General features: G+C 37.3%; 1 protein-coding gene across 1 annotated transcript in view; it reads right to left on the bottom strand.

Moving 5' to 3' along the window:
- LOC124545141 (xanthine dehydrogenase 1-like) overlaps positions 1-15,715 on the bottom strand; it is a 241,452-nt gene that overhangs the window by 116,063 nt on the left and 109,674 nt on the right. Inside the window, exons 7-9 of the mRNA XM_047123970.1 lie at positions 11,368-11,591; positions 11,117-11,219; positions 2,080-2,207 (exon numbers count right to left, since the gene is read on the bottom strand). Coding sequence (XP_046979926.1) covers positions 2,080-2,207; positions 11,117-11,219; positions 11,368-11,591 — 455 coding nt within the window. The remainder of the gene's footprint in view (positions 1-2,079; positions 2,208-11,116; positions 11,220-11,367; positions 11,592-15,715) is intronic.

Here is a 15,715-nt window from a genome sequence, read left to right as displayed (position 1 = left end):
TTCTGGATGCCAAAGGGAATAAAAAGGCATTGATCTGATGTCTGATAAGGGTCTGGAGAAAATTATTACAAAATTAGAAAAGACAGGTTCTTTTGAAGCGCAACATGCAGCATGGCAGGGGAGAGGGGGGGGCAGTTTATTTGATGTCTGTTAAAGATGTGGCAACAGCATTGCAGGTAAGGTTGAACAGTGGTGGTCAAACATGCAGTGCTTGGGAAATTGCTTGAACACTGAACATACCTGTAAGCACAGTGCATAAAGTCCTACGAAACATCCTGCACTGCTATCCATACATTCACTTTGGAATTTCTTGCTCATGTGAAACAGGCCAATGAATGGCCGCAGCACATTCTGAGAAATGACTAAGCCCATTTTCATTTCCCAAGGACATATCAATATGCAGAAAGGTAGTGTATGAGTAACAGAAAATCCACATGTATATCAATCACTACCACTTAATTCTACGAAGGAGACTGTGTGGTGCAGGTTGATGGAATTGTTTATTTTGTTTATTGTAGGCTGCATACCATCCATCACTGATAAGCACTATGAGAGTCTTTTGTGCACCAATGCCATTCCAATCCTTCAAGAGCACGGTTGTGTGGGTAGGAACATTTTTACATAAGACAGCACTCCTCCGCAGATTGCACAGCCCATGAAATGGCTGCTGCAGAGACATTTTGGAAATGCTAGAATATCAGCTATCATTTTCCTATAGTCTGGCCATCCACATCACCTTATGTCATCTGGGTGCCTTCTGGCTGTGGGTTTATCTGAAAGATGCTGTGTTCAGTGCTCAAATCACAAATGTAGCTGAACTGAAGGTAAGCACTGCCAAACACAATTTGAACGTGTCCCCTGAGGCACTCCAATCTGTTGTCAAACATGGTTTCTCATTTCAACTTGTGACAGAAAACAGTGCACAGCATATTGTGAATGTTTTGCAACAGTCTCACAACAATTAGAAATTGTTATTTTACTTTTTTTGGCCCAGGAAACAACTAAAAGCTGATGTCATTTTGCTTATTATGCAGTTTTGACCTCAGGACAATTAACAATTGATTTTTCCATGATAGCCTTCATGGATGAGCTTACCTAACTATCAGTGCCACAACTGTTAACTGCTGAGCTTGTGGAGTCCTGGTCATTGAACACTATGGATAGTGTAATGTGCAAATCAAACAATAGCCATCATATTGCATTTCATCTCTCATTTATAGCTAACCTCCTTATTTTAAAACACTTACAGCACCATCCAGTGGTAAAATTTTCATTAATTTTTTTTATCCCATGATGTTTTCCCCTGCAACAATGATATGCTGTCCAATTTTGACATCGTTCTGAGCAGTGTTTTTTTTTCTACATTTTGAAGTTGGAACTTTAATTACAGACACTCTTTATATAGTGAACAGTAAAGGTCCCAAAACACTCAGTTCAGATAGGCTTGAAGTTAATTTTACATCTGAAGACTGACGTGCTATGTTCTGTTTGCTAGGAATTTTTCAATCCAATCACAAATCTTCTGTCTGTTCTAGCTGTTTGTATTTCTACCAGTGAGTAACAATGTGAAGCTGTATCAAAACTTTTGTTCAAGCAGAAAGCATAGGTGTCACATTTATTTTATGCTTCTAATTGTTTAAAGGTGATAAAATTCTTACTCAACACAATGAAAAAGAGAAGTACCACCAGAATAACATAGAAGACAGGCAAGTATTCATAAATGGGAATATGTAAAACCTCTACATGGAGAACAAAGGAAGGAGGGAAAAGGAAAACAAGTGTGAAACCTACAAGAGCAATGTAAGTGGACTGTGAGGGTACACGCACACACACACACACACACACACACACACACACACACACACACACACACACACACACACACACCAAGCACACATACAAAAACCACAAAGTCTTTCATCATTCAGTGCTATAAAACAGGTGAGTATGTATGGTAATGTGAACATAATTTAAATACATACTTTAAAATGTTAGATTACTATGCAAAATACAAAACTGCTACGGAAATTTGTAAACTTTTTTTTCTAGATTAATATTATTTAAAGCAGTGTCTCATACCTTATATGTCTTGAAATAGTAATTGTCATCATGGGATGGCAATGTTATACTTTTAATAATTTTGTGGTTCATGTCAGTTTGCAAATACTCTGCTGGACTGACAGAAATTTGACCTCCATTCTTGTCAGCTATAAAGCAATAACTAACATTAGATTATAACATAAATTACTCTCAGTTATAGCACACACACACACACACACACATACACACACACACACACATTTAACTTGTATGTTGTACATCAGTAATGGCTGATAGAACTTTTTCTGCAGCTGATTATTACTGGCCTAGAACATAACTTTTCATTATACCTTTGTGTGACTTATCTACATTTCATGTCAAGGAACATCCCTTTGTCTCTCTGGAGATGTAGTCCTATGTGGGAAGCACACAGAGACAATCTGTCTTCCAAGAAGATTACCATGTACTGCAAAATACAGCCACAACTCTAAATTTATCATTTTAAGTGACATTTGTAACACAAGATTGCCATGTTTCATTCCATATCAGTGTACAAGAAGTATCAACAACAATATCACTCATCTGTGAAGGGAAGGTGCAAAATAAAAATATCCAATGGCTATTTGTACAACCTATGGATGTATGAACTACTTTTCCAATAAGATAATAACTTTCACCATCAAATTAGTTTGTGTGTATATAGTTTCTGGCTCCACTGCCCCCCCCATTTTCATTTGCAGCATTCCTCTCCCACTTCTACATTCATGATCAACTGAATCAAAGATATCTACCTAGTGCATGTAGTACCATCCTTTCTCCAAATGAAAGGGGGCATCTCACATTACACTCCTATGGGCTACACACAGAAATGTGTATGTTAGTATATGTTTTGCCCAGCTGAATGAGGGATGGGCAGGCAGCACATGCAAGATCTGACAGGTGGATGCAGCTTGGAAGAGAACTGTGAAGGTGGCTGCAGTTTGTAAACTCACAGACAACAAGATCTTTCATGTGTTGTGTCCATTGTAATTAGCAGACGGATGTAATCACTACGGTAGAAGATGAAGATGTGGCCAGTTTTACTGGAAGTGACTGCTATGGCTTCATGTGGACTACATGCTCCCAGTAGTCAAGGTCCCACAAGCTATAAGAAAGACCAGTTACTAATGATAGCATGCTAACCCATAAAATCAAGAGAAGATGTAATAATCTTATGGAAAGATCGTGATGAAATAAAAAGATTGATACTATGTACAAGCAGTTATGACAATTTGTTTGGAAATGATAACATGTTAAAAATGGCAAAGAGCTGAAATCTTGAAGAAAATCTCTTCTCTGCAAATACACTATGGCTAACATTGGTGTGACATTTAAAAACCAATCAGATGTAGCTTTTTATAAAGGAACTGTTAGGAATTTACCATATTTTTGTAAGATTTTTGGAAATAGTAATTCATATAAAATTAATCTAGAAACTTCCAACACAACATCAAAAGTACTGGAAGAGACTAAGTGACTGAGGTGCCAAATCACATGGTGCACATGAATCTCACCTGGTAGATTGGCATTTGTCACAATGGAAAGGTCAATCACAATAAAAAAAACAGCACCCAAACCTAGAACCACATCTAATAATGAAGCACCGTATAAGAGAAGGTGATCTTTCTTTTGAAAAGATGTACTAACATCATAGTTGTATGTTAAAAATAAGTATGTTTTGGTTTTTTAAGATTTTAAAAAGGAAGAAACTGATTTCATTTATTTACTGTTCATTTAAAAACTACAGTATTTCATATAGAAAATTGCAGATGTTTCACCAGAGCAAATTTATTGAGCATGAAGTACCACCCAGTGAGTACTTAATTGAAATATGTGGTAGAAATATGTGTCTGATGACAAATCACAACGTAATTTGTGACAAACCACAGCTGTGTAAGGATTTTGCATCGTGTGAAACTGCCTAGCATTGAATATCTCCTAATGAAACACCAACTGAGATAGAGTGGCCATAGCATACGCATGAGTGACAGTAGACTTTCCAAAGTGGCGTTCTGCTCAGAGCTCTCATGTGGAAAGCAGCAGCAAGGTGGCCAACACCTGCGATATAAAGACACCATCAAACACCACATCACAGCCTGTGGCATTCCAAGCAAACATTGGGAGGAGCTTGAATTGCACTGATCAGAGTGGCGCTCAACTGTATGCAAGAGTGTGGAACAATTTGAGCATATCCGCCTAAAGCACCTGGATGATAAACGCAAGCTCCACAAATCTAAGACCAAGCCTAATTACATCTATACATATAGCTCCACTGGGCAACTGTATTACACTTCATGTGACCGGATCTTCAAAGCAAAGCTGGGTTTTGAAAGCCACATCTGAGCCTGCCACAATACAGACTAAACTACTGGTGGAGTCCCTGTCGCCACACATGGCGAGGAAGACATGATGATGATGATGATGATGATGATGAAGTAACGATGACTTAAGTGATGCAATTAGTAGTCAGTTGTAATAGTTCCTGGAGGTAGACTGTACGTATGTGGGCTTCACTCATACCTAGGCTGGGTCAAGCGATCATTTTCATGTTTTTTTTTGAGGACTGTGTGTTTTTCCAGTGAGCTTTGGAGTTTTGTTTCTTTGAGCATGTCCAGGACTTACACATTTGTAGAAAGTTTTGTACTTCATTTATTTTAGAGGCAGTTGGAAATGTGCTTAGAGAGCCACTTCTGATTGCAAGGAAGATCAGGCGACTGCTTTCACTTGAACAGATTCCCAACTGTTTTCACTTGGACGGATTCCCATTTGCTTATAATTAATGCTTCCCATCTGTTCCAAATATTCACACTCAGTGGAATCTGAAGATATTTTGTACAGTTCACATTAGTAAATGGCAGCTTCTCCCCTATGGGCCCATCACACACATAGAAGCTGATATGACAATTTTTTTGAAATTATAACATGTCAAGGTACAACTAAAAGTAAGTCCCAATTAGGAGGCAGAATGCTTACACAGTGTATCATGACGTGGACCATGTAAGGAATTGAAAGCATTGGAGGGGCCAATGATCCATTTTCATTCAACCACCATCTATGATTCATTCAGCAGTCCTATGAGCCGAGCGCAAGCTGCAGACATTTTACTCAATGGTTCCCAAATGTGCTCTTAAGGCTTAAGTTCATTTGCTTGGAGTGTGCATGTAGAAGTAAGGATGGTGGAGCACACAAGCATCCTCATGTCCACAGAGTGATCTCTAAATTATTTTAATGTAATTTGGAAGCAAGGGGTCTTTAGAGTTGGTGCAGAGCTGCTGCTGTAGATAGGAAAGTGAATGCTTATGATGGGGCAGTAGTTTTCACAACTGCAAGACATTGGGAAATCTGTCAGGATCCCCATTTCATCCCATTTAAGCATTTTCCACAAGAAAATACCTCCACAAACTGTGTGAATAAATCCCTGCTGAAGCTGGGATGCACCATCGCATGTGGTTTCTGATGTACACTACTCAGATCTTGTCATCAGCTTTGGAAAGCCAAAGAATATTTTTAAACTCCATTGCTAACCTCTGTCCAATGTGTCTGAACAGAGTTATGCTTGTTGGGTGCTGGATTTTGTTCTGCTTACAAAGGAGGTGCTTTTGGACAATATGGTTGTTGATTGGCTATTTATGTGCTGTTACAAATCAAAGTAGTTGTTGGCATCCTGTATCATTGACTTATTTTTGACTCTTTCTGTCACAGTATTCCTTGAATCAGCACAGTATTCTCTTGACATGGTGACATATTAAAGCCCAGAATTTGGTCCATTCCAGAATTGTTATTTCTAGCCATGATCAAATACACTGGTTCTACATGACTTAACCGTCCTGGGCTTGACTTAGATGCTGAAGGCCAGTATAAGCTTTGCTGATATTCCATTAATGTGATACAATAAACTATTTCATTCACTGTGGCAATGGTAGCAATATCTCTTTAACACAATGGATGCCATTAATGTAAATGAACATAACCATAACTACATTTTATATTTGTTCTTTCTTTAACATCTACAAGTCCATGGTTTCTTCCACTTTGCATTCTTTATTTTTTATATTTTCATAAAGTCATCCCCTTTTTGCCACCATGCAGTCATGTCTCTATTATCTTTATCCTTAGATGTCTCTCAACTGCAGTTTTCATATGTGATATAGTGATTACTGGAATGTTATTGCCGGTGCTTTGTGGCTTAAATTTTAGCTGTTTGATGATAAGTCCCCAGCTGAACCTTGTGTCTTTCTTTGTCAAGATTTAGGATTAACTTTTCATTTCCTTCAGTGTCTTAACCTTTCTTTCCCCTACTTTCTATTTCCAGTCTTCCCATGTATCCTACTCAGCAAACTTTTTAAAGTTCTGAAATCTAGGGAGTTTGTCATGTTAATCATGTTCAGAAGTTCACGATTAGATCCTCATTTTATGTTTTCTATTAATTTTTAATGCACTATTTTGAATTTATATGTCTTTTCAGCTTTGGCCAAAATTTTGTCCTCGTTCTCCATCATTTGGAATACATTATTTTGCCTATGGACATCTCTGTTAAATGGAAGTAATGACATAGTGGCTTCAGTTGCTACAGTGAACTTCTCTCATTGACCCTACACCAACTTGTATTTGCTACATTACAAAAGCCAGTTTTGTCTCCCACAAAGTAGTTTAACAGAAAAATGATTTTAGAAAATATCGAGATGGGTGACAAAATAGTTTTTCAAAAAGCATGTTGCTGAATCATGTAATTAATTTTAACTGACATGAAACAGATCACTCCTCACTGTGATACTTTATAGACTAAAGAAAATACTGATGACAGTGAACAGCAATTTTTTATGCCAAATTCTCAAATTCTTGTTCTGAATGAAAGAGGAGACTGAACTTTGAAACAATATTTATGTGAATCTTGAGACATCCTCTGTTTTTGAAAAGGAAAAAACACTGAATTTCTAAATTTTATCACATGGAACTGTGCTGTCTAACAAACTTATCTATAATTATATATAAATTGTTCTAAAGTATTTGTTGGTCATGCAATATGATATTTCTAAAACTGAAGACCTGTCTTTTTTTCAAAATTGATTTTATTCACTGAGAAGGAGCTACAGCCTTTCGAGTCTATTACACTAGAAGCACTTCATCATATGACAAAGGTAAGAAGTTGTAACAAAGACCAAAACATGGTGTTTGTGTTAGCGCTATGAGTTTCTTTCATTCAAAATGTGCTTGACAATTGGCAGTGAATTACATTAGACCAGTTTTAGGTGTGTACTTAATAGTTGCCATATTGTTTTTGTGTTGTGATGTGGACACATTTCTGCTATGGAAAAAGAAAAAAAGAAAAGGATAGTAGTAATATCTCAAAACATTGCTTACATGTGAAAGTTTGATGGCGTAACACACAAATAAATGGGCAGAATGTACTACAAGTCCTGTGACAACAATTCCAGCAAAATATGTAAAAAATAAATAAATAAAATTAAATAAATAAGAGAGAGAACAGGTAGGTATTTGATTTATACACTGTATGGTTTCATTCTTGTCAGAACTAGTTTTGACTCTAATGTGACAGGGAAACAGCATACAATTCATGCATTTAAGTATTTAATTAAGTGAAATGTGAAATGGAAATGTACCTAGTGTAATAAGAACTGTTTTTAAATATATTGAAACTAAAGCAAGTAACCTTTCCCATGTTAGTTGAAATGCAAATGTAGCCTATCATGCAAGTTTTATCAAATGAATTGAAAACAAATTTATTTAATGGCTTTTATAAGCAAAATGCAGCTATGTAAGGTACATTTCTAATGGGTTTAATGAAAATACTATCAGTCTCCTGGCAATGCACTGATAAATGTATCAAACTTGTGAACAGTCATCATCAATACAGTGTAGTGTATATGGTTCCTTAAGGAAAAGGAGGTCATTCCAGAGTCTGCATAAAACATTCATGGACATATATTATGAATAAACTGAATATGGGTCAAGTGTCATACCATGATAACAATGGTTGTGCATACAATTAAAAATATACTGAGGATGATATTCTACTGATAAAGCAACATGTACTGTAAATTCCAAAAGAGGAGACTCATTATAGTAGAAGGAAATCTTCTAAAGAATACTTCAACTGTTATCTTAATATTAGTCACTTATACAAAACATTTAAAGTCAAGTTTCCAGAGCCCAAAATTAATGAAATGTAGTATAAAGGGATATTTCTGAAATATTTCCAAAATCTATCATTTAAAAGACCAAGGTCAGATACTTGTAAGACATGTGACTCATTGCATCTTGAGGGGAAAGGACACTCACCAGAGGACAAAAAAGCTCAGAAAGCACTAGGACTGCAGCCTAGGAATACAGAAAGTGAACTGACAAACACGAAGAATGATGCAATTACACCAGCTTTGGTGTTACAACTTTTGTGTTCACTCTCATAACAACAGTGAGGCAATAACAAGTTTGTGGCATGAAGGTGAAGGGTCTTGTGAAGCTAACAACATAGCATAATATCTGTTCCATATCCTGAATTGCACTAAAAATACAGTCAATCTAACTGGTAACAAATAGAAACTTGTGATTTTGAGTGACAACCGCTGTGGACAAAACAAAGACCATGTACTTATATACATTTACATGTTCAAAGTGACTTGTGGCCTATTTGATTGTATAGTACATAAGTATATGGTTTCAGGCCACAGTTTCCTACCTTCTGATAGAAACTTTGCCTTAATACACTCCTGGAAATTGAAATAAGAACACCGTGAATTCATTGTCCCAGGAAGGGGAAACTTTATTGACACATTCCTGGGGTCAGATACATCACATGATCACACTGACAGAACCACAGGCACATAGACACAGGCAACAGAGCATGCACAATGTCAGCACTAGTACAGTGTATATCCACCTTTCGCAGCAATGCAGGCTGCTATTCTCCCATGGAGACGATCGTAGAGATGCTGGATGTAGTCCTGTGGAACGGCTTGCCATGCCATTTCCACCTGGATCCTCAGTTGGACCAGCGTTCGTGCTGGACGTGCAGACCGCGTGAGACAATGCTTCATCCAGTCCCAAACATGCTCAATGGGGGACAGATCTGGAGATCTTGCTGGCCAGGGTAGTTGACTTACACCTTCTAGAGCACGTTGGGTGGCACGGGATACATGCGGACGTGCATTGTCCTGTTGGAACAGCAAGTTCCCTTGCCGGTCTAGGAATGGTAGAACGATGGATTCGATGACGGTTTGGATGTACCGTGCACTATTCAGTGTCCCCTCGACGATCACCAGTGGTGTACGGCCAGTGTAGGAGATCGCTCCCCACACCATGATGCCGGGTGTTGGCCCTGTGTGCCTCGGTCGTATGCAGTCCTGATTGTGGCGCTCACCTGCACGGCGCCAAACACGCATACGACCATCATTGGCACCAAGGCAGAAGCGACTCTCATCGCTGAAGACGACACGTCTCCATTCGTCCCTCCATTCACGCCTGTCGCGACACCACTGGAGGCGGGCTGCACGATGTTGGGGCGTGAGCGGAAGACGGCCTAACAGTGTGCGGGACCGTAGCCCAGCTTCATGGAGACGGTTGCGAATGGTCCTCGCCGATACCCCAGGAGCAACAGTGTCCCTAATTTGCTGGGAAGTGGGGGTGCGGTCCCCTACGGCACTGCGTAGGATCCTACGGTTTTGGCGTGCATCCGTGCGTTGCTGCGGCCTGGTCCCAGGTCGACGGGCACGTGCACCTTCCGCCGACCACTGGCGACAACATCGATGTACTGTGGAGACCTCACGCCCCACGTGTTGAGCAATTCGGCGGTACGTCCACCCGGCCTCCCGCATGCCCACTATACGCCCTCGCTCAAAGTCCGTCAACTGCACATACGGTTCACGTCCACGCTGTCGCGGCATGCTACCAGTGTTACAGACTGCGATGGAGCTCCGTATGCCACGGCAAACTGGCTGACACTGACGGCGGCGGTGCACAAATGCTGCGCAGCTAGCGCCATTCGACGGCCAACACCGTGGTTCCTGGTGTGTCCGCTGTGCCGTGCGTGTGATCATTGCTTGTACAGCCCTCTCGCAGTGTCTGGAGCAAGTATGGTGGGTCTGACACACCGGTGTCAATGTGTTCTTTTTTCCATTTCCAGGAGTGTAGAAAAGTGCAAGAAGGTAGTTGAGTGTTATATAACTGATGATTTGCAAAAAGTAATTACTTCACCACACCATTCAAGACACTCAGAATGTAAGAAAAGGACTTTATCAACCTCCAGGTGTCTTCTGATAAAGTCATCAACACAACAAAACTGCACATCAGTTCTGCTGCACAAATTAAAATCATACCCACCTGGAATAGTGTACATCAAAAAGACGTTTAGTGGCACTAAACTGCAAGCTGAAGATGTTCATTGCATATTTTTTACATCTCTTATATTTAGGTACATTTTGTCAACCATTGCAGCTTGATATCTCTGTTGGTCTTAGTACATTTAGTCTGAATAAGGTAATGTGTAAGAAACCTTCAGCTCTCAAGTTTCTATTTTCTTTTTCTGGACAATTTAGTGCAGTTTTCACTGCACTTGCAGTATAGATTATATTTCCTGGATTTTAATGCATTTATTAATGTAATAAAATGTGTGCACTAGTTTCATATGTCATACAACACTTTTTTGTTATATCTGAAAACATTACTATTGGTCCTTAGCATACTCAGAAGGCCAGGTCTTCAATTATATATGGCTGCATTGACAAAACAATAAGCAAAGAAACACTGGAACTTTCTATGAAGTAAAGGGAATAAGGACTTTTCATAACACTGTAGAAGTATGTTAGTATTCTGGGAATAATTTTCTTTTTAAGACAATGTTGACATCAGTACATACAGTAAACATTTGCAAAACAACCAGAAAGAGTACTGTGCACAACAAATACAAATAAAATCATGAATCTAGAATAATAAAAGTATAACAACATTAACTACGTTCCTTTGCTTTGCTTTCTGGTATGGTATAATTAGACTAAATACAGAATTTTTCAGTTCTTCATACCTATATTGATCCTAGCATCTGCAGCTTCCAGAATGAGAAAAATATCAGATGGAAACTCTTGGTACATGTGTTTAATTGACAGATTTCCAGCAACTGTTCCTGCCTGTAATAAAAGAAAGATAAAAACACATTTTTCTGCTACCCACTAAAGTGCAATGTCATAGAGACATAAATCATGTTTCTAAAACTGTTTGAAAAACCCAAGTGTGATTTAAACTCAATACCAGTGATACTATGCAACATATTCTTACATTTCTAATTGGAACATTTGCCACGAGGTCTATGTGATCTGCAAGCATTTTGGTGTAGCTAAAATTTTTGTTTGATTTTGAAATATCATAAAATAGCTCCATAACTTCAGTGAGAGACATATTTCCACCAATTGTTATGTCCGAATCAATGGTGAATTTCTTGAGTTCCTCAACATCACTAATGTCGATGAATAGTTCAATGTCAGGTTTCCTTCGATATACACCTGGAATCAGCAATGAAGAACAAGATACAAACTAGTATTTTTTTTAAGCTAGGTGTGAAAAGCAAAGTAAATACTAAAATCTGAATACGCTATTCTGAGTGAATGTGGAAATAAATGCATAACCACTTTATGGCACAACAGTAGCGGCTACTTACCAGCCACTGAAACAAATATACCTTCAATTTGTCTATCAGACTCACAAATTTAAAAACACAAGCTATGACAATCAAACCATTTTCCTCTAAAATTACATTAACATTTCAATTAAAAACTAGCTTGTTATTTTCTCAACAGAAAAGCCTCTGTTGAGGGATATGTAGGGCCTCTATTGAGGGATACATAGGGACATTTAACATGTGATTATCAGGAAAGTGCATAAACAGAACAAGACTGCAAGACTGTAAATCTCTCTCTCTCTCCCTGTGTGTGTGTGTGTGTGTGTGTGTGTGTGTGTGTGTGTGGGAGGGAGGGAGGGGGGAGGAGAGTAATACCAAATGTGCAAGTTGGGCTACAATGCTACAATGAAGAAGTTCTTGTTAATGAGCCTAGCCATTGCTTAATGCTTCCTCTGTCCAGTGAGTGACTTTTCCACTCATTTCATCATTTAATAATTGAATCTACTGAGAGGAGTAAATAGCAAAAATTGTAAATTATGATCTTACACTGTTTGAAATGTATATAAACCTCATACCATTTTTATTTTCTTCCACTCTGTGTCACTGCAGGGTGTTTAATGCACATTGTTTCCAATTATGAATAATAATAGCTGAACCAGTTGCTACACTAAGCCCCATCAATGTTTAATGCACATTGTTCACAGTTATGAGTAATAATAGGTGAACCAAGTTGTTACACTAAATATCATCAACCAGAGATGATTCAGATTACATAAGCACAACGGAGGAAGTGGAAATGTCTTCACAAGACCACTAATTGCCATGTCCAAATTTAACCACTCTTTAAACAACTTCAACAACAAGAAAGTGATCCTAACTGAGAATGCTGGATATAAGGCAAAAATAACAACTACACAGATTTATGTTTTGAAGACAAAACACTACCAACCAAATTTTAAAAAACTAACTGCTGTACCTAATAAAAGAAAAGGCAATGATTGTTCATATTTTACATGCTTCAAAAATTCTACTAAAAGCTAAAATTAACCAACATTTTTGATTGGATTTAAGAAGGAAAAGAAACCAAGGAAGCTATAGCAATACTACAAATGGTCTTAGTCTTTAGAAAAGACTTAGATAAACAGGAAAATGTATCCCACAGTCATTGAACTAGAGAAGGCTTTTGAAATAATGGACTGAAGGATGCTGTATGGAGAACTGAATAAAATTGGAAGAGGCTGGTGAGACGAAAGCTTGATTCTCAGTCTATGGAAAAACCAGAATACATATATAGGTACCAATGAACTAAGAAAGAGGCTAGAATAAGCAGAGGTGTCAAATGATGGTTTCCTCTCCACCCTTATTTATTTTATTTATATAGATGAAGTGCAATATAAGCAATGAAAATCAACACTGACAGGATCTAAATTAATGGTAAACATATACAGTATTTGATTTGCTGATGATAAAGTAGTGTTAGCAGATTCTGAAAAGGTTATGAACTTCACATTAAAAAACTGTCTGATGCCTTTGACAACCATGAAACAAAAATAAATACAAACAAGAGTAAAATAATGATGACAGATTAATCAGACAGATTAGTAAGGACAAACATTAAGATAGGAAATCATATGCTAATGCAAGTAAATAATTTTTCTTCTTGGGTAGTATATTAGAAATAACAACAAAAGGACCATGTACATTAAAAAAAATAGAAACGAATGAATAAGTATCTGGAGATAACAGTATTTTATTTATAAAAAACCCGTACTATACAGACAAGAAAGTAAGTCATAAAGACATTTATATGGAGCTTCTATTGCTAGAGTTGTGTAGGATCGACACTGGGGAAACCAGGAAAGAAAATATTAGAGGCAACAGAGATGTGCACATAGAGAAGAGCCACAAAACATCCTGGACTTAAGGAAAAACTAATGAACAGATACTAATAGGTATCAAAAATAAAAGTGTGTTGATTACCACAAAACAAAGAAAAAACTAAATTATCTGGAAAACTTATTTCACATAACAGCTTTACAAACACATCTTTGGGGGGAAAAAAATCAAGAAATAGGTGCAGAACACCCATATTACAAGCTGTTATCTGTGGAACGAACTGCAGCAACAATAACCAAAAGGTATTGAATTGTTGAATTGTGTTCTATTCATCTCATGACATACATTTACAATCCATTTGGTTTGTGTACATGAGACATGTCAAAAATTTATAAAACAATTACAATGATTTTTACACTAATAAATAATAGCACTATAATAAATAGCAACACTATAAGGATAACACATTGTACCCAGCTCAAATTTCCAGTTTGTCCTGCATGAATTCATCCACTGAGTAATAACACTTCAGTGTCAGTACCTCATATAGCTTTCCTTTAAGTGAACCTAAATTCATCTGCATGAACTTGTTGCCTTTTAATTTATTACAAATTTTCATTCCCATTTATTGAGGTCACTGGGCATACAGTCTGAGGTGGTGGGTGGGGAGCATAAAATTTTCTTTGTTTCTGGTATCATGTGAATGGACAAAATGGTTTCCCTCAAATAATTCATGTCTGGTGTACAAAAATATAATAATCTCATATGTATGTGTAAGGATGGAGAGTTAATATTTTAAGTTTTCTAAATAATGTTTGACATGGTTATCTGTGATATGCAGTGCACATATTTTGTATGATTTTTTCTGTATTTTTTAGTATCAGCACTATGTTTGTCAAGTTACCCCAAAAAACAATACCATACCTAATAATGGATTTGAAGTAGCTTTTATATGCTACTTTTTGTGTGTCCATGTCAATTGCAGTTGACAGTATTTGTATTGCAAATGCAAAGCTGCTCAGTTTGTGTGCCTGCCAGCTCAAATTTTTATCTACATTTAAACCTAAGAATTTGACTGAGTCAACTTCTTCTATACCTTGGTTGTTGTGTACAATCCTAATTTGCTCACATTTTGACTGTTTGGTTCTGAAATGCATCATGTGAGTGTTAGATATGTTTAGATTCAACCCATTTAGCTGAAACCAAGTTTCTAAGATACTGACAGTACTGATCACAGATTTGGGAATTTCTTACAAGTCCTGATCTTCAACTAAGACAGAAGTATCATCTGCAAACAGAACTGATGGGGAGCTGATATTTAATGGTAAGTCATTAACATAAAAGAGAAATAGGACTGGGCCTAATATGGAGCCTTGTGGAACACCCTGAGATATTTTTTTCCAGTCAGAAAAATAATATGTGCCATTTGAATAAATGCTAACTCTTTGCTTTCTGTTGGAAAAGTAGGATCTAAGCCATTGAAGGGCACTGCCGCTAATGCCATAGTGGTACATATGACAAGCAAAAGAGAAGGTCGGCTACATCAACAAGGCATTGCCTTCAGCATTCAATGATGATATTAGACGTGATAGCAATAAATTTCACCACAGAGCAAGAAGATTAAAAACTGACAAAACCACATTCTGCACTATTAAAGTCCATTAAAATGTACAGAACATGTGGAAATGGGACTGGTTGCAGCTGTCAATTCTGAGAAAGCCTATATGTGCATATAAAATGTGGATGAATGAAAAGTCCAGTACTGTTATGCTACTTTTTAAATACCTTATACACAATATATTTCAGAGCAGATGTACATTGCAAAATATTGTATCCTCTATTTTTGTTGTGAAAATGTTTTCTGCCAAACTTTTAAGATTTTTGACGTTTTTCTTCTGTTATAAATGCAAAATTTGTCTGATGGTATCATATTATTTGGAATATAATACAAAAAGCATTTGATTTTGAAAAAAAAAAAACTATAATTATTCCAAAAATTATGCCACAAATACAGTGAACAAAAGAAACATGGATTAAGAAATTAATGAATTTTAATGGTAAGACCAATTTGTACAAATGACAGTCGTAATTACATAATGAAATAAGTAAAAGTAACCAGATCCCTTAAAGCTGAGTCGTCAATAGGCACATAACCAAGGCTGACAATGTTGC

The sequence above is a fragment of the Schistocerca americana genome, chromosome 8 (genome assembly GCF_021461395.2).
Source record: "Schistocerca americana isolate TAMUIC-IGC-003095 chromosome 8, iqSchAmer2.1, whole genome shotgun sequence".
Lineage (NCBI taxonomy): Eukaryota > Metazoa > Arthropoda > Insecta > Orthoptera > Acrididae > Schistocerca > Schistocerca americana.
Note: the sequence above shows the minus strand (reverse complement) of the source record. Positions and strands in the feature narration are given on the sequence as shown.